We start from the raw sequence: 27,480 nt of genomic DNA, 5'->3' as shown, positions 1-27,480 counted from the left end.
TGACACTCTACAGAACCCCCACAACTGACACCCTCCAGAACCTCCACAACTGACACTCTCCAGAACCCCTACAACTGACACTTTCCAGAACCCCCACAACTGACACTCTCCAGAACCCCCAGAACTGACACTCTCCAGAACCCCCACAACTGACACTCTCCAGAACCCCCACAACTGAGACTCTCCAGAACCCCCACAACTGACACTCTCCAGAACATCGACAACTGACACTCACCAGAAACTCTACAACTGACACTCTCCAGAACCCCCACAACTGACACTCTCCAGAACCCCACAACTGACACTCTCCAGAACCCCCACAACTGACACTCTCCAGAACCCCCACAACTGACACTCTCCAGAACCCCCACAACTGACACTCTCTAGAACCCCCACAACTGACACTCTCCAGAACCCCCACAACTGACACTCTCCAGAACATCTACAACTGACACTCTCCAGAACCCCCACAACTGACACTCTCCAGAACCCCCACAACTGACACTCTCCAGAACCCCCACAACTGACACTCTCCAGCACCCCCACAACTGACACTCTCCAGAACCCCAACAACTGACACTCTCCAGAACCCCCACAACTAACACTCTCCAGAACCCCCACAACTAACACTCTCCAGAACCCCCACAACTGACACTCTCCAGAACCCCCACAACTGACACTCTCCAGAACCCCCACAACTGACACTCTCCAGAACCCCCACAGCTGACACTCTCCAGAACCCCCACAACTGACACTCTCTAGAACCCCGACAACTGACACTCTCCAGAAACTCCACAACTGACACTCTCCAGAACCCCCACAACTGACACTCTCCAGAACATCGACAACTGACACTCTCCAGAACCCCCACAACTGACACTCTCCAGAACCCCGACAACTGACACTCTCCAGAACCCCCACAACTGACACTCTCCAGAACCCCCACAACTGACACTCTCCAGAACCCCCACAACTGAGACTCTCCAGAACCCCCACAACAGACACTCTCCAGAACCCCCACAACTGACACTCTCCAGAACCCCGACAACTGACACTCTCCAGAACCCCCACAACTGACACTCTCCAGAACCCCCACAACTGACACTCTCCAGAACCCCCACAACTGACACTCTCCAGAACCCCCACAACTGACACTCTCCAGAACCCCCACAACTGCCACTCTCCACAACCCCCACAACTGACACTCTCCAGAACCCCTACAACTGACACTCTCCAGAACCCCCACAACTGACACTCTCCAGAACCCCCACAACTGACACTCTCCAGAACCCCCACAACTGACACTCTCCAGAACCCCCACAACTGACACTCTACAGAACCCCCACAACTAACACTCTCCAGAACCCCCACAACTGACACTCTCCAGAACCCCCACAACTGACACTCTCCAGAACCCCCACAACTGACACTCTCCAGAACCCCCACAACTGACACTCTCCAGAACCCCCACAACTGACACTCTCCAGAACCCCCACAACTGACACTCTCCAGAACCCCCACAGCTGACACTCTCCAGAACCCCCACAACTGACACTCTCCAGAACCCCCACAACTGACACTCTCCAGAACCCCCACAACTGACACTCTCCAGAACCCCCACAACTGACACTCTCCAGAACCCCCACAACTGACACTCTCCAGAACCCCCACAACTGACACTCTCCAGAACCCCCACAACTGACACTCTCCACAACCCCCACAACTGACACTCTCCACAACCCCCACAACTGACACTCTCCAGAACATCTACAACTGACACTCTCCAGAACATCGACAACTGACACTCTCCAGAACCCCCACAACTGACACTCTCCAGAACCCCCACAACTGACACTCTCCAGAACCCCCACAACTGACACTCACCAGAAACTCGACAACTGACACTCTCCAGAACCCCCACAACTGACACTCTCCAGAACCCCCACAACTGACACTCTCCAGAACCCCCACAACTGACACTCTCCAGAGCCTCCACAACTGACACTCTCCAGAGCCTCCACAACTGACACTCTCCAGAACCCCCACAACTGACACTCTCCAGAACCCCCACAACTGACACTCTCCAGAACCCCCACAACTGACACTCTCCAGAACCCCCACAACTGAGACTCTCCAGAACCCCCACAACTGAGACTCTCCAGAACCCCCACAACTGACACTCTCCAGAACCCCCACAACTGACACTCTCCAGAACCCCCACAACTGACACTCTCCAGAACCCCCACAACTGACACTCTCCAGAACCCCCACAACTGACACTCTCCAGAACCCCCACAACTGACACTCTCCAGAACATCTACAACTGACATTCTCCAGAACCCCCACAACTGACACTCTCCAGAACATCTACAACTGACACTCTCCAGAACCCCCACAACTGACACTCTCCAGAACATCTACAACTGACACCCCCCAGAACCCCCACAACTGACACTCTCCAGAACCCCCACAACTGACACTCTCCAGAACCCCCACAACTGACACTCTCCAGAACCCCCACAACTGACACTCTCCAGAACCCCCACAACTGACACTCTCCAGAACCCCCACAACTGACACTCTCCAGAACCCCCACAACTGACACTCTCCAGAACCCACACAACTGACACTCTCCAGAACCCCCACAACTGACACTCTCCAGAACCCCCACAACTGACACTCTCCAGAACCCCCACAACTGACACTCTCTCGAACCCCCACAACTGACACTCTCCAGAACCCCCACTACTGACACTCTCCAGAACCCCCACAACTGACACTCTCCAGAACCCCCACAACTGACACTCTCCAGAACCCCCACAACTGACACTCTCCAGAACCCCCACAACTGACACTCTCCAGAACCCCCACAACTGACACTCTCCAGAACCCCCACAACTGACACTCTCCAGAACATCTACAACTGACACTCTCCAGAACCCCCACAACTGACACTCTCCAGAACCCCCACAACTGACACTCTCCAGAACCCCCACAACTGATACTCTCCAGAACCCCCACAACTGACACTCTCCAGAACCCCCACAACTGACACTCTCCAGAACCCCCACAAATGACACTCTCCAGAACCCCCACAACTGACACTCTCCAGAACCCCCACAACTGAGACTCTCCAGAACCCCAACAACTGACACTCTCCAGAACCCCTACAACTGACACTCTCCAGAACCCCCACAACTGACACTCTCCAGAACCCCGACAACTGACACTCTCCAGAACATCTACAACTGACACTCTCCAGAACCCCAACAACTGACACTCTCCAGAACCCCCACAACTGACACTCTCCAGAACCCCCACAACTGACACTCTCCAGAACCCCCACAACTGACACTCTCCAGAACCCCCACAACTGACACTCTCCAGAACCCCCACAACTGACACTCTCCAGAACCCCCACAACTGAGACTCTCCAGAACCCCAACAACTGACACTCTCCAGAACCCCTACAACTGACACTCTCCAGAACCCCCACAACTGACACTCTCCGGAACCCCGACAACTGACACTCTCCAGAACCCCCACAACTGACACTCTCCAGAACCCCCACAACTGACACTCTCCAGAACCCCCACAACTGACACTCTCCAGAACCCCCACAACTGACACTCTCCAGAACCCCCACAACTGACACTCTCCAGAACCCCCACAACTGACACTCTCCAGAACCCCCACAACTGACACTCTCCAGAACCCCCACAACTGACACTCTCCAGAACCCCCACAACTGACACTCTCCAGAACATCTACAACTGACACTCTCCAGAACCCCCACAACTGACACTCTCCAGAACCCCCACAACTGACACTCTCCAGAACCCCCACAACTGACACTCTCCAGAACCCCCACAACTGACACTCTCCAGAACCCCCACAACTGACACTCTCCAGAACCCCCACAACTGACACTCTCCAGAACCCCCACAACTGACACTCTCCAGAACCCCCACAACTGACACTCTCCAGAACCCCCACAACTGACACTCTCCAGAACCCCCACAACTGAGACTCTCCAGAACCCCAACAACTGACACTCTCCAGAACCCCTACAACTGACACTCTCCAGAACCCCCACAACTGACACTCTCCAGAACCCTGACAACTGACACTCTCCAGAACATCTACAACTGACACTCTCCAGAACATCTACAACTGACACTCTCCACAACCCCCACAACTGACACTCTCCAGAACCCCCACAACTGACATCCCCCAGAACCCCCACAACTGACACTCTCCAGAACCCCCACAACTGACACTCTCCAGAACCCCCACAACTGACACTCTCCAGAACCTCGACAACTGACACTCTCCAGAACCCCCATAACTGACACTCTCCAGCACCCCCACAACTGACACTCTCCAGAACCCCCACAACTGACACTCTCCACAACCCCCACAACTGACACTCTCCAGAACCTCTACAACTGACACTCTCCAGAACCCCCACAACTGACACTCTCCACAACCCCCACAACTGACACTCTCCACAACCCCCACAACTGACACTCTCCACAACCCCCACAACTGACACTCTCCAGAACATCAACAACTGACACTCTCCAGAACATCTGCAACTGACACTCTCCAGAACCCCCACAACTGACACTCTCCAGAACCCCCACAACTGACACTCTCCAGAACCCCCACAACTGACACTCTCCAGAACCTCCACAACTGACACTCTCCAGAACCCCCACAACTGACACTCTCCAGAACCCCTACAACTGACACTCTCCAGAACCCCTACAACTGACACTCTCCAGAACCCCCACAACTGACACTCTCCAGAACCCCCACAACTGACACTCTCCAGAACCCCCACAACTGACACTCTCCAGAACCCCCACAACTGACACTCTCCAGAACCTCCACAACTGACACTCTCCAGAACCCCCACAACTGACACTCTCCAGAACCCCTACAACTGACACTCTCCAGAACCCCCACAACTGACACTCTCCAGAACCCCCACAACTGACACTCTCCAGAACCCCCACAACTGACACTCTCCAGAACCTCCACAACTGACACTCTCCAGAACCCCCACAACTGACACTCTCCAGAACCCCCACAACTGACACTCTCCAGAACCCCCACAACTGACACTCTCCAGAACCTCTACAACTGACACTCTCCAGCACCCCCACAACTGACACTCTCCACAACCCCCACAACTGACACTCTCCACAACCCCCACAACTGACACTCTCCAGAACCCCCACAACTGACACCCCCCAGAACCCCCACAACTGACACTCTCCAGAACCCCCACAACTGACACTGTCCAGAACATCTACAACTGACACTCTCCAGAACCTCGACAACTGACACTCTCCAGAACCCCCATAACTGACACTCTCCAGCACCCCCACAACTGACACTCTCCAGAACCGCCACAAATGACACTCTCCACAACCCCCACAACTGACACTCTCCAGAACCCCCACAACTGACACTCTCCAGAACCCCCACAACTGACACTCTCCAGATCCCCCACAACTGACACTCTCCAGAACCCCCACAACTGACACTCTCCAGAACCCCCACAACTGACACTCTCCAGAACCCCCACAACTGACACTCTCCAGAACCCCCACAACTGACACTCTCCAGAACCCCCACAACTGACACTCTCCAGAACCCCCACAACTGACACTCTCCAGAACCTCTACAACTGACACTCTCCAGAACCCCCACAACTGACACTCTCCACAACCCCCACAACTGACACTCTCCACAACCCCCACAACTGACACTCTCCAGAACCCCCACAACTGACACCCCCCAGAACCCCCACAACTGACACTCTCCAGAACCCCCACAACTGACACTCTCCAGAACCTCGACAACTGACACTCTCCAGAACCCCCATAACTGACACTCTCCAGCACCCCCACAACTGACACTCTCCAGAACCCCCACAAATGACACTCTCCACAACCCCCACAACTGACACTCTCCAGAACCCCCACAACTGACACTCTCCAGAACCCCCACAACTGACACTCTCCACAACCCCCACAACTGACACTCTCCAGATCCCCCACAACTGACACTCTCCAGAACCCCCACAACTGACACTCTCCAGAACCCCCACAACTGACACTCTCCCTTCTGGTTTCATATCCTGTTGCACACTTTGAGTTTGTTTAAATGCGTCTTTGACATCTGCAACTTTCATTTCCACTTCCTCATTTCAGTCTTCACGATCTACTTTATTCTCACCATCGGCTCCTCGTGTCATTGTGTTGTCTGGGGACCGATAGTTTGCAGCGTCTTCTGCCAACCCTTTCCTCTTTCCCTCGTCTCCATCACCACCCGCTTGGCTCACTGTCCATCGACTGTCTCCCATCACACTCAACTCTTCTTGGAACCGTTATATCTGTTTCTGTTGGTGGGTCATGAGGAGGGTTCTTAATTTATCTAATTTTTGTTCTACCCCTCCCCGTTTTTGGAGAGACATGGTCCAGTTTCCCTCAATGTTCCTTTGCCAGGGGCCCGACATTACTCCAGCAGTCTGCTGTCATGGTGTAATGACCCTTTGTTTTACATTGAAAACACCTCTCGTGATGTCCTTCTGTTCCTCCCTTGACTCCTCGTGTTACAGCAGTCACCACAACCCCTTGTCAGCGCAGTTTGCCTGTAACTCCTGGATCATTAACTTCCACCGTGTGTGGTTTACTGAATTTATGGGTTGACATGTAATCTCCCTTAAAGCCCCTCTCCAGTCAGTGACTCTCTGCAGACTCTCGAAGTCTATCTCTCTCTTGTCATATTCTCTCACTCTGTAGTCCCCGTGCTGTCGCAGTTTTAGCCACAAATTGCGAACTCCCCCGCATCGTGAGGACATCAGTCCGAGGTTCTTTCAACCTCTCGCTTTCCTCTGTCTGTCTCTTAATTTTCTCTTTTAATTGGTTAATGCATTCCTCACCCTGAAGTGTGCACACAAGTTGGCCGCCCACATCAGGCTCCTTTTACCAACTCTCACTTTTTATTTCAAACATAATGCTCGACCCATTCTACGGCCGTCTCAACAGCCTCGTCCTTCTCCGCTGGTATGGAGATTAATTTGACAGGTTCCTCGGACCCCTTTAGTTTGTTCTTCGGTTTGTGGACATTTGCCATGATCACTTCTACTGAAAAAAAAAACCTCACTCCTGGAATTTGAACAATTCGCGCCTTTTGTGATCAAATGAAGTCTGTCGACTTCTGAACATCTTCTTTCAGATGTTTGGTTTTATGTCAACACAAAACATCGATCAGTCCCGTCCGGCCACTGTCGCCAATCTGGAACAGGTTCGAATGTGACACCGAATTGTAATCAATGTCTCATTTATTACTAGTTCAATCAAACATGTTAAAGTATCAAATATCAGAGGACAGTAATGACAGAGTTTCAGACAATATTACCCAGTTATTAGAAAACACTAATAATGAGATGAAAACAATATCACCCCGTTTGATCTCTGGGCAAGGATGGTAATTAAGCTGGGCGGCGTAGTCATTTTGAATTGTTTTCTGACAGCTTGGTTGAGCTCTGGGCAGAGGTTGTGGCCCTCTGACAGCTGGGCGGGCTTCACTGATTCCTCTGCCCTGAGCTCAAAACACGTTGGGTTTTTAAAGCCCCCTGGGAGGAACCTTACACCATATCTGGGGTTGTTATTCATAAAAACCCTGACAGATTTACAAGGTTGTTTTTTACAGAATACAGCGTGGCCAGCTTGACCCATCGAGCCACACCACCCTTTAGAAGGTTGTTTTACACAGAGTTCAAGATAACCAGCTTTGATGAACCGTATTCACTGAGCTGCCTTCCTCTGTTCCTCTATTAATCACATAGCTGTCTTGCCACACGGTGGGAATGTCAGGACTCAGTCAGTGGTCAACGGTCAGTGTTTACAATTCAACAAAACAAGACAGCACATTCCGCAAACTAAGCAGACACAGCCTGCACAGCGAGGTGGTTAATAGTGTTCAGAAAAAGATGTGAATTTGTCCCAATTCCCAATAGTTTCCAGCACTCCCCGTTGTTCTTCCTGTCTCTAAACACAGTTGTAAAGGAGCCTTCTGTTCCGTGCCTGGAGCTCTGAACCATGGAAGAGAGCGGCTGGGACACATTTCTTCCACGCCTCAAGATTAACCCACACGGAGACTCTGCTGTCAGTGAAGGGAGAGGAGAAAGCCCAAAGTGCCGTTTGCCCCTCTCAGTGTGGCCCTGAAGGACTGTGTCCGGGCTGGAGTTCTGTTCCCACCGGACGATCCTCCCCCCAGATTGTCCTTTCTGAGCTCCAGTCAGGTGATGCTAAACACTCAAGTGGGAAAAACCAAAATCTACAACAATGTGTTTAAAGCAAATCTGATTTATTTAACATTTATCCAGAATATTAAACCCCAGCCCAGTTATAGGGGTTATTAACATCAGCAGAAACAAACCCCAACTGTCAGAATGAACATGGTTCAGTCCTGGATGTGATTAACAGCAGAATCCAACCCCTGCATCACAGGTGAACTCGCTGGTGTCTCCGCAGGTTGCATGACTGACTGAATCCCTTCCCACACACGGAGCAGGTGAACGGCCTCTCCCCAGTGTGAACTCGCTGGTGTTTCAGCAGGTTGGATGAACAAGTAAATCCCTTCCCACACTCAGAGCAGATGAATGGCCTCTCCCCAGTGTGAGTGCGTTGGTGTGCCAGCAGGTTGGCCGAACAAGTGAACCCCTTCTCACACACGGTGCAGGTGAACGGCCTCTCCCCGGTGTGAACTCGCTGGTGTTCAGCACGACTGGATGACTGAGTGAATCCCTTCCCGCATTGAGAACAACTGAACGGTCTCTCATCAGTGTGAAGACGCTGGTGTATTTGGAGTCCGGATGACTCAGTGTATCCCTTCCCACACACGGAGCAGGTGAACGGCCTCTCCCCGGTGTGACTGCGTCGATGAGTTTCCAGCCGGGACGGGTAACTGAATCCCTTCCCACAGTCCCCACATTTCCACGGTTTCTCCGTGGTCCGGGTGTCCTTGTGTCTCTCCAGGTTGGACGATCAGTTGAAGCCTCGTCCACACACAGAACACGTGGACGGTTTCTCCCCGCTGTGAACGGTGCGATGTTTTTTCAGGTTGTGTAACTGGTTAAAGCTCTTTCCACACTCAGTGCACTGGAACACTCTCACTCGGGTGTGTGTGTCTCGGTGATTTTCCAGTCACACTGATGTTTGAAATCTTTTCCCACAGACACAACAGACAAACATTTCTCCTTCCACATTCAAAGGCCGATGATATTCAGGTCCTGATGAATCGAGTGACTCTGTCAGATCTTGACGTGATGTTTGGTTTGAGTTTCCCGTCTGTGAATCCTCCCCTTCCAATCCCCTGTAAAAGGAGTTTACAAAAGTCCTCACTGTAAATACAGGATAGAAATTCAGAACAAACAATTCTAGTTTCAACAGAATATTCTTCCCGCTCATTCCCCGAGACTGTAAATCCCCGTCCCACACACTCTCCCTCCTCCCTGTGCTGAAATCCAAACCCATCACCCCATCTCCAACATTATTCCACCATTCCCACTTTTCTCCCTCTCCTGAGAGTGCTGACTCTGACTGGGTTCAGTTCTACACTCACTGGTTCCTCTCTCTCCTCCCCTGATGGTGCTGACTCTGACTGGGTTCAGTTCTACACTCACTGGTTCCTCTCTCTCCTCCCCTGAAGGTGCTGACTCTGACTGGGTTCAGTTCCACTCACTGGTTCCTCTCTCTCTCCTCCCCTAAAGGTGCTGACTCTGACTGGGTTCAGTTCTACACTCACTGGTTCCACTCTCTCTCCTCCTCTGAAGGTGCTGACTCTGACTGGGTTCAGTTCTACACTCACTGGTTCCCCTCTCTCTCCTCCCCTGAAGGTGCTGACTCTGACTGGGTTCAGCTCTATACTCACTGGACACTTTATTAAACACACACACAGCAGAAGCAAATTAAACTGCAGACAGCAGTGTGGAGCGTCCTGAGAGTCCGGCCCCTTTCCTGACATTATTTACAGGAGCAGGGACACGGAACAGAGTCTCATTTCAATCAGAGCTATATTTGTTCACACAAACCAACCCCCCATAGAAATAGTTTAATTTTGCCTTCATTTACAGATGCTCCCTGACCTGTCACTATTTCTCCTTCATTTACAGATGCTCCCTGACCCTCACCATTTCTCCTTCATTTACAGATGCTCCCTGACCCTCACCATTTCGCCTTCATTTACAGATGCTCCCTCACCCTCACCATTTTTCCTCCATTTGCAGACGCTCCCTGACCATCACCATTTTTCCTCCATTTACAGACACTCCCTGACCCTCACCATCACCATTTCTCCTCCATTTGCAGACGCTCCCTGACCCTCACCATTTCGCCTTCATTTACAGATGCTCCCTGACCCTCACCATTTCGCCTTCATTTACAGACACTCCCTGACCCTGACCATTTCTCCTTCATTTACAGACGCTCCCTGACCCTCACCATTTCTCCTCCATTTACAGACGCTCCCTGACCCTCACCATTTCGCCTCCATTTACAGACGCTCCCTCACCATCACCATTTTTCCTCCATTTGCAGACGCTCCCTGACCATCACCATTTTTCCTCCATTTGCAGACGCTCCCTGACCATCACCATTTTTCCTCCATTTATAGACACTCCCTGACCATTTCTCCTCCATTTGCAGACGCTCCCTGACCATCACCATTTCTCCTTAATTTACAGATGTTCCCTGACCCTCACCATTTCGCCTCCATTTATAGACACTCCCTGACCCTCACCATTTCGCCTCCATTTATAGACGCTCCCTGACCATCACCATTTCTCCTCCATTTACAGACGCTCCCTGACTCGCTGAGACTTCCTGCCTGTCCCGGAGTTTGCCGCTTCCACCGGCGGGTAGTGGAGGGGGGATAATGCCGCCTGTTTTCTCTCGGGTCCTGGGCCCTACACTCGGTGTTTCTGGGCCCTGTGATCCCCGCCCTTTATTAACCCGCTCTCTCCACACCTCCTCTGACCTGCTCGAACCGCGCTCTCTGCCTCAGACCCTTCGGGCCGCGCATGCTCAGCTCACACTGACCAACAATCAGCCTCTCCTGCGCCGGCGCACTGGGCTCCTCTCAGATCGATAGGGGACATTCCGGCGCGCGGTGCAGTCTGGGGACGGACCGCCGCCATTGGAGCTCCGACCCGACCCTCAGTTTCTCTGATGGGACTGAGATTGGGGGCGGGGGAAAAGCGCTTTTGGAGCAGCGGAGGGCGGAGCGGAAATAAAATAAAATAAACCCGAGAGCCCGAGGCACGCTGGGTAATGGGGACCGCCTTTAGAAAACTTTGGGAAATGTTTTTTTCCCCAAAACTGTTAGTTATTTAGTCTCATTACATATTGGAACTGACGGGCTGGATTGATGTTTATTTTCCAACTGCAGCTCAGGACCTTCAATCCCAGCGTCAACCCGGCGCAAATGCGCTCCGGATCAATAGGAAGAGCGGAGAGGGACTGGAGGACCGAGCGGCCGGTTGGTCCTCCAAACAATGGAAATGACAAATGTAAGGACTTCCACAACACCAGGTTATAGTCCAACAGTTTTATTTTAAATCACAAGCTTTCGGAGCTTTCCTCCTTCATCACCTGACGAAGGAGGAAAGCTCCGAAAGCTTGTGATTTAAAATAAAACTGTTGGACTATAACCTGGTGTTGTGCAAGTCCTTACATTTGTCCATCACCAGCATCTCCACATAATGGGAGTGAGTGAGGGGGCGGGACTTGCGGCACCGAGTGGGCGGGGCTGAGCCCGGATCTCCCTCATTGTCTGAAACTCTGCAACATTTTTAAACCTGATTGATCTCAAACTCCAGGAGAAAACTGGCCCTTTCTGTTGTGGCTTCAAACAGATGGAACCCTGTGGGGCGGAGCAAAGATTTCAACATTAGTTAGTAAATTGGATCAATTCAGGACAGACTGCAGGGGTTATTGGAGGGAATAACACCTTGTAGTTAGTGTTAACGGGTGGGAAAACTAAGTGACTCCCTTCCAACATGTGAAACAGAAGATCATAAGAGATAGGAACAGGAGTAGGCCATTCGGCCCTTTGGGCCTGCTCCGCCATTCAAAATTATCATGGCTGATCGTCTAACTCAGTACCCTGTTCCCGCTTTTTCCCCATATCCCTTGATCCCTTTAGCATTAAGAAATATATCTATCTCCTTCTTGAATATATTTAATGACTTGGCCTCCACTGCCTTCTGTGGTAGAGAATTCTACAGGTTCACCACCCTCTGAGTGAAGACATTTCTCCTCATCTCGGTTCTAAATGGCATACCCCGTATCCTGAGACTGTGACCCCTGGTTCTGGACTCCAAATCGATATATCCAAATTGATCTATCCTTTGACTCCCTTGCTGATCAACAATTTGTCTAACTCAGCCTTGAATGTATTCAATGACTCAGCCTCCACAGCTTTTTGGGGTAAAGAATTCCAAAGAATCACGACCCTCTGGGAGAAGAAATTCCTCCTAATTTCTGTCTTAAACGGGCGAACCCTTATTCTGAGACTGTGCCCCCTCGTTTAAGATTCCCCCTGAGGGGTAACATCCTCTCAGCATCGACCCTATCAAGTCCCCTCAGAATCTTGTATGTTTCAATAAGATCTCCTCTCATTTTTTTAAACTCCAATGAGTATAGACCCAACCTGTTCAATCTTTCCTCATAAAACAACCCTTCCATACCCAGAATCAACCAAGTGAACCTTCTCTGAACTGCCTCCAATGCAAGTATGTCCTTCCTTAAATAAGGGCACCAGAACTGTCCGCAGTACTCCAGGTATGGTCTCACCAGCACCCTGTACAGTTGGAGCATGACTTCCCTGCTTTTATACTCCATCCCCCTAGAAATAAAGGCCAATATTCTGTTTGCCTTCCAGATTACCTGCTGCACCTGTATGTTGACTTTTTGTGTTTCATGCATGGACACCCAGATCCCTCTGTACCGCAGCATTTTGTAGTATTTCTCCATTCAAATAATATTTTGCTTTTTTATTTTTCCTCCTAAAGTGGACGACTTCACATTTTCCCACATTATATTCCATCTGCCAAATTTTTGCCCATTCACTTAACCTGTCAATATCCCTTTGCAGACACTTTGTGTCCTCATTGCAACTTGCTTTTCCACCTATCTTTGTATCATCAGCAAATTTGGCCACAAGACACTCTGTTCCTTCATCCAAGTCATTGATATATATTGTAAATAGTTGAGGCCCCAGCACTGATCCCTGCGGCACCCCACTAGTTACAGATTGCCATTTTGAAAATGACCCTTTTATCCTGACTCTTTGTTTTCTGTTAATTAGCCAATCCTCTATCCATGCCAGTATATTACCCCCAACACCATGAGCTCTTATCTTGTGCAGTAACCTTTTATGTGGCACCTTATCGAATGCCTTTTGGAATTCCAAATATACTGCATCCATTGGTTCCCCTTTATCCACCCTGCTCGTTACATCCTCAAAGAACTCGAATAAATTTGTCAGACACGATTTCCCTTTCATAAAACCATGTTGACTCTCCTTGATTGTATTATGAGTCTCCAAATGTCCTGCTACTACTTCCTTAATAATGGATTCTAGCATTTTCCCCAATGACAGATGTTCGGCTAACTGGTCTGTAGTTACCTGCTTTCTGTCTCACTCCCTTCTTGAATAGGGGTGTTACGTTTGCGGTTTTCCAATCCGCTGGGACCTTTCCAGAATCTAGTGAATTCTGGAAGATTACAAGCAATGCATCCACTATCTTTGCAGCCACTTCCTTTAAGACCCTTGGATGCAAGCCATCAGTTCCCGGGGACTAGTCAGCCTTTAGACCCATTAGTTTACCGAGTACTTTTTCTCGAACCGGTCTCTCTCCGGTGTGACAGTGCCGGTGTGTCAGTAAATGGGATGATCGAGTGAATCCCTTACCACACAGAGCTGGTGAACGGATTCTCCCCATTACGAAGATTCAGGTGTGGCAGTAGGTGAGATGAGCGAGTGAATCCATTCCCACACTCAGCTGGCGAACGGCCTCTCCCCGTGTGACTGGGTCGATGAGTTTCCAGCGACTGAATCCCTTCCCACAGTCCCCACATTTACACTGTTGATTCCCGGCACGTCTGTGTTTGTGTCTCACGGGCCAGACGATTGCCTGAAAGGATGTTCACACACAGAACACGTGTACAGTTCCTCACCGCTGTGATTGGTGATTTTTCCTTCTATATCCAAAGGCCGATGATATTCAGGTCCTGATGAATCGAGTGACTGTCAGACCTTGACGTGATGTTTGGTTTGAGTTTCCCATCTGTAAATCCTCCCCTTCTAATATCCTGTAAAAGGAGTTTACCAAAGTTCCTACTTTAATTACAGGATAGAATTTCAGAACAGACAATTCTAGTTTCTTGTCTCCAGTTTCAAATTTTAGGATCAAATTTTGTTTTATTGCACTCCTGTGAAGCACCTTGGGATGTTTTACTTCGTTAAATGCTCTGTATAAATACAAATTGTTGGTGTTTCTGTCGAATATTCTGTCCCCTCCTGTCTCTCCGAAGCTGTAAATTCCCCATTCAACACACTCTGCCTCCTCAATCCATCCTTACTCTCCAAAATGTAAGGAATAGGAGCAGGAGTAGACCCTACGGCCCCTCAAGCCTGCTCCGCCATTCAATAAGATCATGGCTGATCTTCTAACTCAACTCCACTTTCCCGCCTGATCCCCACATCCCTTGATTCCCCTGGAGTCCAAAAATCTATCGATCTCAGCCTTGAATATACTCAACGACTGAGCATCCACAGTCCTCTGGGGTCGAGAATTCCAAAGATTCACAACCCTCGAAGTGAAGAAATTCCTCCTCAACTCAGTCTGAAATGGCCGACCCCTTATCCTGATACTATCAGTTATAGTTCTAGACCCTCCAGCCAGGGGAAACAGCCTCTCAGCATCTACCCTGTCAAGCCCTCTAAGAATTTGATACGTTTCAATGAAATCACATTTCATTCTTCTAAACTCCAGAGAGTATAGGCCCATTCTACTCAATCTCTCCTCATAGGACAGCCCTCTCATCCCAGGAATTAATCTTGTGAACCTTTGTTGCACCCCCTCTAAGGCAAGTATATCCTTCCTGAGATAAGGAGACCAAAACTGTACACAGTACTCCAGGTGAGGTCTCACCACAGCCCTATTTAATGCAGCAAGACCTCCTTACTCTTATACTCCAACCCCCTTACAATAAAGGCTAACATACCATTTGCCTTTCGAATTGCTTGCTCTACCTGCATGTTAACTTTCTGTGATTCGTGTTTCAGGCACCCAAATCCCTCTGAATAACAACAGTTCTTAGTCTCTCACTTTTTAAAAATTAATCTGTATTTCTATTCTTTCTACCAAAGTGGATAATTTCACATTTCCCCACATTATACTCCATCTGCCACCTTCTTGCCCACTCACTTATCCTGTCTATAACCCTTTGCAGCCTCTCTGTGTCCTCCTCACAGCTTACTTTCCCACCTAACTTTGAATCATCAGCAAACTTGGATACATTACACTCGGTCCCCTCATCTAAGTCATTGATATAGATTGTAAATAGCTGAGGCCCAAGCACCGATCCTTGCGATACCCCACTCGTTACAGACTGACAACCTGAAAATGACCCTTTTATCCTTACCCTCTGTTTTCTGTCCATTAACCAATCCTCAATCCATGCAAATATATTACCCCCAATCACATGAGCCCTAACCTTATGTAACAACCTCTTATGTGGCACCTCATGGAATGCTTTTTGAAAATTAAAATATTCTATATCCACTGGTTCCCCTTTATCATCCCTGCTAGTTACAGCCTCAAAAAAACTCTAATAGATTAGTCAAACACGATTCCCCTTTCATAAAACTGTACTGACTCTGCCTCATCATATCATGATTTTCTAAATGCGCTGTTACTACGTCCTAAAAAATAGATTCCAGCATTTTCCCCACCACGGATGTCAGGCTAACTGGCCTGTCGTTCCCTGTTTACTCTCTCCCACCTTTCTTGAATAACGGGGTTACGTTTGCTACCTTCCAATCCATGGGGATCATTTCAGAATCTAGGAAATTCTGGAAGATCATAACCAATGCATCCACTATCTCTGCAGCCATCTCTTTGAAAACCCTGGGATGTAAGCCATCAGTTCCAGGGGATTTGCTGGCTTTTAGTCTCATTAATTTCTCCAGTACTTTTTCTTTACTGATATTAATTTATTTATTTATTCATTTTTTATTCGTTCATGGGATGTGGGCGTCGCTGGTGAGGCCGGCATTTATTGCCCATCCCGAATTGCCCTTGAGAAGGTGGTGGTGAGCCGCCATCTTGAACCGCTGCAGTCCGTGTGGTGACAGTTCTCCCACAGTGCTGTTAGGAAGGGAGTTCCAGGATTTTGACCCAGCGACGATGAAGGAACGGCCGATATGTTTCCAAGTCGGGATGGTGTGTGACTTGGAGGGGATCATGCAGGTAGTGTTGTTCCCATGTGCCTGCTGCTCTTGTCCTTCTCGGTGGTAGAGGTCGCGGGTTTGGGAGATGCTGTCGAAGAAGCCTTGGCGAGTTGCTGCAGTGCATCCTGTGGATGGTACACACTGCAGCCACAGTGCGCCGGTGGTGAAGGGAGTGAATGTTTAGGGTGGTGGATGGGGTGCCAATCAAGCGGGCTGCTTTGTCCTGGATGGTGTCAAGCTTCTTGAGTGTTGTTGGAGCTGCACTCATCCAGGCAAGTGGAGAATATTCCATCACAATCCTGAGTTGTGCCTTGTCGATGGTGGAAAGGCTTTGGGGAGTCAGGAGGTGAGTCACTCGCTGCAAAATACCCAGCCTCTGATCTGCTCTTGTAGCCACACTATTTATATGGCTGGTCCTTTACGTTCTCCACTCTCATTAGACCCTTGGTTCCCCACTATTTCCAATATGTTTTTTGTGTCTTCTACTATAAAAACAGATACAAAATATTTGTTTAACGTGTCTGCCATTTCCTTATTCCCCATTATAATTTCTCCTGTCTCAGCCTCGATGGGACCCACGTTTATTTTTGCTAATCTCTTCCTTTTTACATCCTTGTAGAAGCTCTTACAATCTGTCTTTATATTTCTTGCTAGTTTAAACACAGATTCTATTTTCTCCCTCTTTATCAATTTCTTGGTCATCCTTTGCTGGTTTCTAAAGCCCTCCCAATACTCAGGCTGACAACTCTTTTTGGTAACATTGAAAGCCTCTTCTTTTAATCTAATACTGTCCTTAACTTCTCTAGTTAGCCACGGAAGGATCACTTTACACACAGAGTTTTTATTCCTCGAGGGAATGTATATTTGTTGAGAATTATAAATTATTCTTTAAATGTTCACCATTGCTTATCTACTGTCATATCTTTTAATCTAATTTCCCAATCTACCTTAGCCAACTCGCCCCTCATACCTACGGAGTTGGCTTTGTTTAAATTTAAGACCCAAGTTTTGGATTTAACTACATCAGCCCTGTCTACTCTAATCCCATATTCCAGCAGACAAGGCTACGGACCAAATGCTGGAATATGGGATTAGAGTAGACAGGGCTGATGGCCGGCGCGGACACGATGGGCCGAAGAGCCTCTATCCGTGCTGTATAACTCTATGACTCTCAAACTCAATATGAAATTCTATCATATTATGATGACTGTTCCCCAGGGGATCCTTAATTATAAGATTACGAATTAACCCTGTCCCATTACACAATAATAGATCTAAAATAACCTGTTCCCTCGTTTGTTCCTCGACATATTGTTCTCGAACACTGTCTCGAATAAATTCCATGAGCTCGTCCTCCAAACTACTTTTACCAATTTCCTTTACCCGGTCTATATGAAGATTAAAGTCCCCACGATTATTGTATTAACCTTGTTCCAAGCTCCTCTAATTTCCTGATTTATACTCTGTCCAACACAAAAAACTTCTGTTAGGGGGCCTGTAAACTACTCCCTCCAGTGTTTTCTGCCCCTTGTTATTTCTTAGCTCCACCCAGACTGATTCCACATCCTGATTTTCTGAACTAAGATCCTCTCTCATTACTGTCTTTACCTCATCCTTTATTATCAGGGCGACTCAGATTACGCAGGCAGAAAGGAAATGGGTGACCACCAGGCAGAGGAAAAGTACTAGGCAGGTAGAGCAGGAGTCCCCTGGGGCCATCTCCCTCTCAAACAGATATTCTGCTTTGGATACTGTTGGGGGAGATGGCTTATCAGGGGAAAGCAGCAAGAGCCAAGTTCGTGGCACCACGGGTGGCTCTGCTGCACAGGAGGGGAGGAAGAAGAGTGGCAGGGCCATAGTGATAGGGGATTCAATTGTAAGGGGAACAGATAGGCGTTTCTGTGGCCACAAACATGACTCCAGGATGGTATGTTGCTTCCCTGGTGCTAGGGTCAAGGATGTCACGGAGCGGCTGCAGGGCATTCTGGAAGGGGAGGGTGAACAGCCAGTAGTCGTGGTCCATATCGGTACCAACGACATAGGTAAAAAAAGGATGAGGTTCTGCAAGGTGAATTTAAGGAGTTGGGAGATAAATTAAAAAGCAGGACCTCAAAGGTAGTGATCTCAGAATTACTACCAGTGCCACTTGCTAGTGAGTATAGGAACAGGAGAATAGACAGGATGAATGCGTGGCTGCAGGGATGGTGTAGGAGGGAGGGATTTAGATTCCTGGGACATTGGGACCGGTTCTGGGGAAGGTGGGACTTGTACAAGCGTGTCGGGTTACACCCGAGCAGGACCGGGACCAATGTCCTCGCGGGGGTGTTTGCCAGTGCTGTTGGGGAAGGTTTAAACTGGAGTGGCAGGGGGATGGGAACCTGAGCGGGGAGTCAGAAGAGAGTAAAGTTGAGAGCAGCAAGAGAGGGGAAGACCCAGCGGAAATTTACAATACAAATAGTACAAACAGTTGTTCAAGAACAAGTGAAAGGGAAAAGCGTAGAGCAGTGGAAAGAAAGTGTACTTTAGGCACGACAGATAAAGTGAAAACGAGAAGGTGTAAGGTGATTAACCCAGCATCAAAGCTGAAGGTCAGACTAGGGTGTGTGGCCCAACTCAAGAGTTCTATATACAAATGCACGGAGTATAAGGAATAAATTAAATGAACTACAGGTTCAAATTCAAATTGGAGGGTATGACATGATAGCTATTACTGAGACATGGCTGCAGGATGGTCAGGATTGGGAATTAAATATACCCAGTTATAAGGTCTACAGGAGAGATAGGGAAAATGGAAGAGGGGGAGGAGTAGCCTTAATGATTAGAGATGAAATCACTTCAATGATAAAGGGGGATATAACGAGAGGTAAGCAGCCAACAGAGACTTTATGGGTTGAACTGAGAAATAGGAAATCTGTTAATGATCAGTGAGTTAATGATCTGCTGATGATCAGTGGGAAACGTTTAAAGAAACATTTAACGTGATACAGAACCGGTTTATACCCCTGAGGGGCAAGAACTGTATTTGCCAAAAAAACAGCCATGGACAACTAAAGAGGTAAGGGACAGTATAAGATGTAAGGAAAGGGCATACAAAAAGGCAAAAAAATGGCACAGATCCTGGCGAATGGGAAAGATACAAAGATCAACAAAGGGTCACAAAACAGATAGTAAGAGCTACAAAAAGAGATTATGAAAAGAAACTCGCATGGGATATCAAAACCAATACGAAGAACCTTTATAGTTACATTAGGAAAAAGAGGGTGGTCAGGAGCAGTGTTGGCCCCTTAAAAACTGAAAGTGGGGATACTGTCATTGACAATGGGGAAATGGCGGACATGTTGAACAATTACTTTGCGTCAGTATTTACAGTAGAAAAAGAGGATAGCATGCCGGAAATCCCAAGAAAACTAACATTGAATCGGGGACAGGGACTCGATAAAATTAACATCAGTAAAGCAACAGTAATGAAGAAAATAATAGCAATAAAGAGTGACAAATCCCCAGGACCAGATGGTTTCCATCCCAGGGTTTTAAAGGAAGTCAGTGAGCACATTGTGGATGCCCTAACTATAATCTTTCAAAGTTCCATAGATTCAGGAACTGTCCCTCTAGATTGGAAAATTGCACGTCACTCCGCTTTTTAAGAAAGGAGAGAGAGGGAAACCGAGGAATTATAGACCAGTTAGCCTGACATCTGTTGTGGGGAAAATGCTGGAGTCTATAATTAAGGATAGGGTGACTGAACACCTCGAGAATTTTCAGTTAATCATGGATTTGTGAAAGGTAGGTCGTGCCTGACAAACCTGATTGAATTTTTTGAAGAGGCGACTAAAGTAGTGGACTGGGGAATGTCAATGGATGTTATTTATATGGACTTGCAGAAGACATTTGATAAGGTCCCACATAAGAGACTGTTAGCTAAGATAAAAGCCCATGGAATCGAGGGAAAAGTACAGACTTGGTTAGGAAGTTGGCTGAGTGAAAGGCGACAGAGAGTAGGGATAATGGGTAGGTACTCACATTGGCAGGATGTGACTAGTGGAGTCCTGCATGGATCTGTCTTGGGGCCTCAATTATTCACAATAATTATGAACAACATAGATGAAGGCATAGAAAGTCTCATATCTAAGTTTGCCGATGACACAAAGATTGGTGGCATTGTAAGCAGTGTAGATGAAAACATAAAATTACAAAGCGATATTGATAGATTAGGTGAATGGGCAAAACTGTGGCAAATGGAATTCAATGTAGACAAATGTGAGGTCATCCACTTTGGACCAAAAAAGGATAGAACAGGGTACTTTCTAAATGGTAAAAAGTTAAAAACAGTGGATGTCCAAAGGGACTTAGGGGTTCAGGTACATAGATCATTGAAGTGTCATGAACAGGTGCAGAAAATAATCAATAAGGCTAATGGAATGCTGGCCTTTATATCTCGAGGACTAGAGTACAAGGGGGCAGAAGTTATGCTGCGGCTATACAAAACTCTGGTTAGACCGCACCTGGAGTACTGTGAGCAGTTCTGGGCACCGCACCTTCGGAAGGACATATTAGCCTTGGAGGGAGTCAGCGTAGGTTTACTGGAATGATACCCGGACTTCAAGGGTTAAGTTACGAGGAGAGATTACACAAATTGGGGTTGTATTCTCGAGAGTTTAGAAGGTTAAGGGGTGATCTGATCGAAGTTTATAAGATATTAAGGGGAACAGATAGGGTGGATAGAGAGAAACTATTTCCACTGGTTGGGAATTCTTGGAGTAGGGGGCACAATCTAAAAATTAGAGCCAGACCTTTCAGGAGTGAGATTAGAAAACATTTCTACACACAAAGGGTGGTAGAAGTTTGGAACTCTCTTCCACAAACGGCAATTGATGCTGGATCAATTGCTAAATTTAAATCTGAGATCGATAGCTTTTTGGCAACCAAAGGTGTTAAGGGATAAGGGCCAAAGGCAGGTATATGGAGTTGGATCACAGATCAGCCATGATCTTATCAAATGGTGGAGCAGGCACGAGGGGCTGAATGGCCTACTCCTGTTCCTATATTCCTACACCCCTCACCCTCCTCCCACCTTTCCCAATTTGACGATCTTTTCTAAAAGTCAAGTGCCCTGGAATATTTAGTTCCCAACCTTGGTCACCCTGTAACCACGTCTCAGTGATGGCGACGAGATCAAACCCATTTCTCTCTATTTGTGCCATTAATTCATCGATCTTGTTCCGAATGTTTCGTGCATTCAGATAAAGTGCCTTTAATTTTAACTTTTTACTATTTTCCCTGATGTGACTTTAGTCACTAATACCCTATTACCTTTGTTAAACTCTCTGTCCCTTCCTGACACACTCTGCTGGTTTTTACACAAATCGCTACTCTGCTCCACAGCCTTGACTTTTCTCTTTAGATTATAAATTTACCCTGACCTGAACCCTCCCCCACTATCTCCTGCCCCAGTTATTCGATTCGCCAGGACACTGGTCCCAGCCCGGTTTATGTGGAGCCTGTCCCAATGGAACAGCTCCCTCTTTCCCCAGTACTGGTGCCAGTGCCCCATGAATCGAAACCCCTGTCTCCCACACCACCCTTTCACTCACCCATTTAACCATCTAATCTGTCCCAATGCCAATTTGATTGTGGCTCAGGCAGTAATCCAGAGATTATTACCTTTGAGGTTCTGCTTTTTAATTTGGACCCTCGCTCCTCAAACTCCCTCAGCAGACCCTCATTCCTAGTTCCACCAATGTCGTTGGTTCCTACGTGGATCACAACAACTGGATCCTCCCCCTCCTGCATCAAGTTCTTCTCCAGTCGCGAGGAGATGTCCTTAACCCTTGTACCAGGCAGGCAACACAGCCCTCGGGACTCCCAGTTTCAGCTGCAGAGAACAGGATCTATTCCAGTATTACAGAACAGAAGGAGGCCATTTGGCCCATCGTTCCTGTGCCAGCTCTGTGAAAGAGCTCTCCAATTAGTCCCACTCCCCTGCTCTTTCCAAATAGCCCTGCAAATCTTCCCCCTTCAAGTATTTATCCAATTCCCATTGAAAGTTACAATTGAATCTGCATCCACCACCATTTCAGGCAATGCATTCCAGATCATAACAACTCTGGGCATTAAAATATTCTCCTCATCTCCCCTCAGCTTCTTTTACCAATTATCTTAAATCTGTGTCCTCTGGTTACTGACCCTCCTGGCAGTGGAAACAGTTTCTCCTTATTTACTCTATCAAAACCCCTCAACATTTTCAACACCTCGATTAAATCTGCCCTTATTCTTCTCTGAAGAACAATCCCAGGTTCTCCAGACTCTCCACATAACTGAAGTCCATCATCCCTGGTACCATTCTGAGTGGACAAAGTTGATTTAATTGACATTTATCCAGAATATTAAACTCCAGCCCAGTTCTCGGGGTTATTAACATCAGAAACAAACCCCAACTGTCAGAATGAACATGGTTCAGTCCTGGATGTGATTAACAGCGGCAATAACAGCAAAATCCAACCCCTGCAGTCACTTGTGAACTCGTTGGTGTGTCAGCAGGTTGGATGACTGAGTGAATCCCTTCCCGCACACGGAGCAGGTGAACGGCCTCTCCCCAGTGTGAACTCGCTGGTGTGTCTTCAAGTTGGATGAACGGATAAATGTCTTTGCACAGTGAGAGCACCTGAACGGTCTCTCGTCAGTGTGAACTCGCTGGTGTGTCAGCAGATGGAAGGACTGTGAGAATCCCTTCCCACACACGGGGCAGGTGAACGGCCTCTCCCCAGTGTGAACTCGCTGGTGTGTCAGCAGGTTCGAAGACTGAGTGAATCCCTTCCCACATACATAGCAGGTAAACGGCCTCTCCCCAGTGTGAACACGTTGGTGTTTCAGTAGGTTGGATGAACGGGTAAACGTCTTTGCACAGTGAGAGCACCTGAACGGTCTCTCGTCAGTGTGAACTCGATGGTGTGTCAGCAGGTGGGAGGACTGGGAGAATCCCTTCCCACACACGGAGCAGGTGAACGGCCTCTCCCCAGTGTGAACTCGCTGGTGTTTCAGCAGGTTGGATGATTCTTTGAAAGTCTTCCCACAGTGAGAGCAACTGAACGGCCTCTCCCCGGTGTGACTGCGCTGATGAATTTCCAGCTGGGAGGGGTAATTGAATCCCTTCCCACAGTCCCCACATTTGCACGGTTTCTCCATGGTCCGGGTGTCCTTGTGTCTCTCCAGGTTGGACGATCAGTTGAAGCCTCGTCCACACACAGAACACGTGGACGGTTTCTCCCTGCTGTGAATGGTGCGATGTTTTTTCAGACTGTGTAACTGGTTAAAGCTCTTTCCACACTCAGTGCACTGGAACACTCTCACTCGGGTGTGTGTGTCTCGGTGATTTTCCACTCACACTGATGTTTGAAATCTTTTCCCACAGACACAACAGACAAACATTTCTCCTTCCACATTCAAAGGCCGATGATATTCAGGACCTGATGAATCGAGTGACTCGGTCAGATCTTGAGGTGAGGTTTGGTTTGAATTTCCCGTCTGCAAATCCTCCCCTTCTAATCCCCTGTAAAAGGAGTTTACAAAAGTCCTCACTGTAAATACAGGATAGAAATTCAGAACAGACAATTCTAGTTTCTGTGGAACATTCTTCCCGCTCATTCCCCCAGACTGTAAATCCCCGTCCCACACACTCTCCCTCCTCCCTGTGCTGAAATCCAAACCCATCGCACCATCTCCATCATTTCTTCCCTCCACTCCCAGTTTCCTCCCTCCCTCTACTCTGGTCGGGTTCAGTTCTCCACCCCCTGGGAGCAGAGTGAGAGGAAAATAAATGAGGCACAGGGACCCTGAAGCCCCGCCCACTCTTTGTTCACCGTCACTGGGACCCTGAAGCCCCGCCCACTCTTTGTTCACAGTCACTGGGACCCTGAAGCCCCGCCCACTCTTTGTTCCCAGTCACAGGGACCCTGAAGCCCCGCCCACTCTTTGTTCACAGTCACTGGGACCCTGAAGCCCCGCCCACTCTTTGTTCCCAGTCACAGGGACCCTGAAGCCCCGCCCACTCTTTGTTCACCGTCACTGGGACCCTGAAGCCCCGCCCACTCTTTGTTCACAGTCACAGGGACCCTGAAGCCCCGCCCACTCTTTGTTCACAGTCACAGGGACCCTGAAGCCCCGCCCACTCTTTGTTGACAGGCACAGGGACCCTGAAGCCCCGCCCACTCTTTGTTCACCGTCACAGGGACCCTGAAGCCCCGCCCACTCTTTGTTCACAGTCACAGGGACCCTGAAGCCCCGCCCACTCTTTGTTCACAGTCACTGGGACCCTGAAGCCCCGCCCACTCTTTGTTCCCCGTCACTGGGACCCTGAAGCCCCGCCCACTCTTTGTTCACAGTCACAGGGACCCTGAAGCCCCGCCCACTCTTTGTTCACCGTCACTGGGACCCTGAAGCCCCGCCCACTCTTTGTTCACAGTCACTGGGACCCTGAAGCCCCGCCCACTCTTTGTTCACAGTCACAGGGACCCTGAAGCCCCGCCCAATCTTTGTTCACAGTCACTGGGACCCTGAAGCCCCGCCCACTCTTTGTTCACCGTCACTGGGACCCTGAAGCCCCGCCCACTCTTTGTTCACCGTCACAGGGACCCTGAAGCCCCGCCCACTCTTTGTTCACAGTCACTGGGACCCTGAAGCCCCGCCCACTCTTTGTTCCTGGTCACTGGGACCCTGAAGCCCCGCCCACTCTTTGTTCACAGTCACAGGGACCCTGAAGCCCCGCCCACTCTTTGTTCCTGGTCACTGGGACCCTGAAGCCCCGCCCACTCTTTGTTCACAGTCACAGGGACCCTGAAGCCCCGCCCACTCTTTGTTCCCAGTCACAGGGACCCTGAAGCCCCGCCCACTCTTTGTTCACCGTCACAGGGACCCTGAAGCCCCGCCCACTCTTTGTTCACAGTCACTGGGACCCTGAAGCCCCGCCCACTCTTTGTTCAGTCACTGGGACCCTGAAGCCCCGCCCACTCTTTGTTCACACTCACTGGGACCCTGAAGCCCCGCCCACTCTTTGTTCACAGTCACTGGGACCCTGAAGCCCCGCCCACTCTTTGTTCAGTCACTGGGACCCTGAAGCCCCGCCCACTCTTTGTTCCCAGTCACTGGGACCCTGAAGCCCCGCCCACTCTTTGTTCAGTCACTGGGACCCTGAAGCCCCGCCCACTCTTTGTTCCCAGTCACTGGGACCCTGAAGCCCCGCCCACTCTTTGTTCACAGTCACTGGGACCCTGAAGCCCCGCCCACTCTTTGTTCACCGTCACTGGGACCCTGAAGCCCCGCCCACTCTTTGTTCACAGTCACGGGGACCCTGAAGCCCCGCCCACTCTTTGTTCACAGTCACTGGGACCCTGAAGCCCCGCCCACTCTTTGTTCACAGTCACTGGGACCCTGAAGCCCCGCCCACTCTTTGTTCACCGTCACTGGGACCCTGAAGCCCCGCCCACTCTTTGTTCACAGTCACTGGGACCCTGAAGCCCCGCCCACTCTTTGTTCACCGTCACTGGGACCCTGAAGCCCCGCCCACTCTTTGTTCACCGTCACTGGGACCCTGAAGCCCCGCCCACTCTTTGTTCACTGTCACTGGGACCCTGAAGCCCCGCCCACTCCGTTCTGAGTCGAGATGGCCGCGCATGCGCCGTGATCCCTGTCTTCTTTGACCAAGATGGCGGCCAGTTACCCGCTCACCTGGGCGGCCGCCGGTCGGGCCTGTCACCGCGGTGTAAACACGGGGCCTGTGGGCTCCTATTCGGTGCCTGAGGCCTGCACCAGGTGTTTATGAAGCTTCCCTGCCCACCCACGGGTCCAATTCCTCCCCCGCGCCCACCGTCTCCGACCGGATCCCGACCCGCCTGTTCCGCCTCAGTCCGTCTCCACCACTCGCACTGCGCATGCTCAGAGCACAGCCCAATCCCGCGCCTGCGCACTGAGCTCCTGTAGTCACTGATAGGGCACTTTCTGGGCCGCGGGGGATTCTGGGTAAACTCTCCGCCATTGAAGGTCCGAATCGGTGAACAGAAATTTCGTCATCGCATCGAGATTGGGGCCGGAGGGACAATAAACATTAAACAAAATCAATCAATAAATTATACAGAAACCCGAGTGCCCGGGCCCTCAGACAGGGAGCGAAGTTCACCGGTCGCCACTTTTCCTTCACCAACTCGCACCTCAGGCCCCGCCCAGTCTGGTTCAATTGATCAATGTTTTCCAACTGTGTTTTCCAACTCGAGTTCAGGCCTGTCATTCTCAGAGAAACTTCGAGGCCTCATTTTTTCTGTTTCCTAACCGAGAAGCTGTTAATGGCTTTAATAAGCTCCAATAAGTTGTTTTAAAATGCGACGAACGATGCCTCAAAAACACAGGGGACCACTTATACTGGGACACCAAATCCAGGGCCCACTTCCAGTGAGATTATAAAATGGGAATCAGAGGGCCTCAGTGTGGGGGACGGTCACTGTGGTGAAACCAGCTCTGGTGAGGGTGGAAGGCGGGTAATGGATGAAGATCTGATGGTGGAATCAGGTGGTGATTGGTGGGGCCTGGTGACGTTATTGGGAGAATCCCTTTGCAGGCAGGTCGATGATTGGATGTAACCAGCACAACACCTGGATCCGCCTGTTCTTGAATAAAATTCTAAAGTCCAATGTCCCTGATGTCTTTTTCTGTGAGCTCTCTGCCTCAGCTCATCTACTGCGGAAACCCTTATCCATGCCTTTGATTCCTTTAGACTTGACTATTCTAATGACCTCCTGGACGGCCTCCCATCTTCCACCCTCCATGAACTTCAGCTCATCCAAAATTCTGCTGCCCCGAATCCTAACTCGCACCAAGTCCCGTTCTGCCATCACCCCACTGCTTGCTGACCGACATTGGCTCCCGGTTCGGGAGTAACTCGATTTTAAAATCTTAACC

The 27,480-nt window shown here is 49.4% G+C and overlaps 2 protein-coding genes and 1 pseudogene across 3 annotated transcripts in view; 1 reads left to right on the top strand and 2 right to left on the bottom strand.

Moving 5' to 3' along the window:
* The window catches only part of LOC137315784 (zinc finger protein 132-like), a 272,791-nt gene that overhangs the window by 119,671 nt on the left and 125,640 nt on the right, over positions 1–27,480 (top strand). The gene's annotated exons all lie outside the window — the stretch shown is intronic.
* LOC137315824 (zinc finger protein 585A-like) overlaps positions 1–27,480 on the bottom strand; it is an 84,306-nt pseudogene that overhangs the window by 38,599 nt on the left and 18,227 nt on the right.
* LOC137315791 (zinc finger protein 391-like) lies at positions 20,948–26,440 on the bottom strand. Of its 2 annotated transcripts, none has more exons than XM_067980278.1 (2): positions 26,257–26,440; positions 20,948–24,082 (listed from the first exon to the last, which is right to left on the bottom strand). In XM_067980278.1, the coding sequence occupies exon 2, from the start codon at positions 23,716–23,718 to the stop codon at positions 23,044–23,046; it is 675 nt and encodes a 224-aa protein (XP_067836379.1). In that variant the 5' UTR covers positions 23,719–24,082; positions 26,257–26,440; the 3' UTR covers positions 20,948–23,043. The 2 variants fall into 2 exon arrangements, with proteins under 2 accessions (XP_067836379.1, XP_067836380.1); XM_067980279.1 differs by having other exon boundaries at positions 26,396–26,430.

This window comes from Heptranchias perlo, unplaced genomic scaffold (genome assembly GCF_035084215.1).
Source record: "Heptranchias perlo isolate sHepPer1 unplaced genomic scaffold, sHepPer1.hap1 HAP1_SCAFFOLD_56, whole genome shotgun sequence".
Lineage (NCBI taxonomy): Eukaryota > Metazoa > Chordata > Chondrichthyes > Hexanchiformes > Hexanchidae > Heptranchias > Heptranchias perlo.
This window is presented reverse-complemented; position numbering and strand designations above follow the sequence as displayed.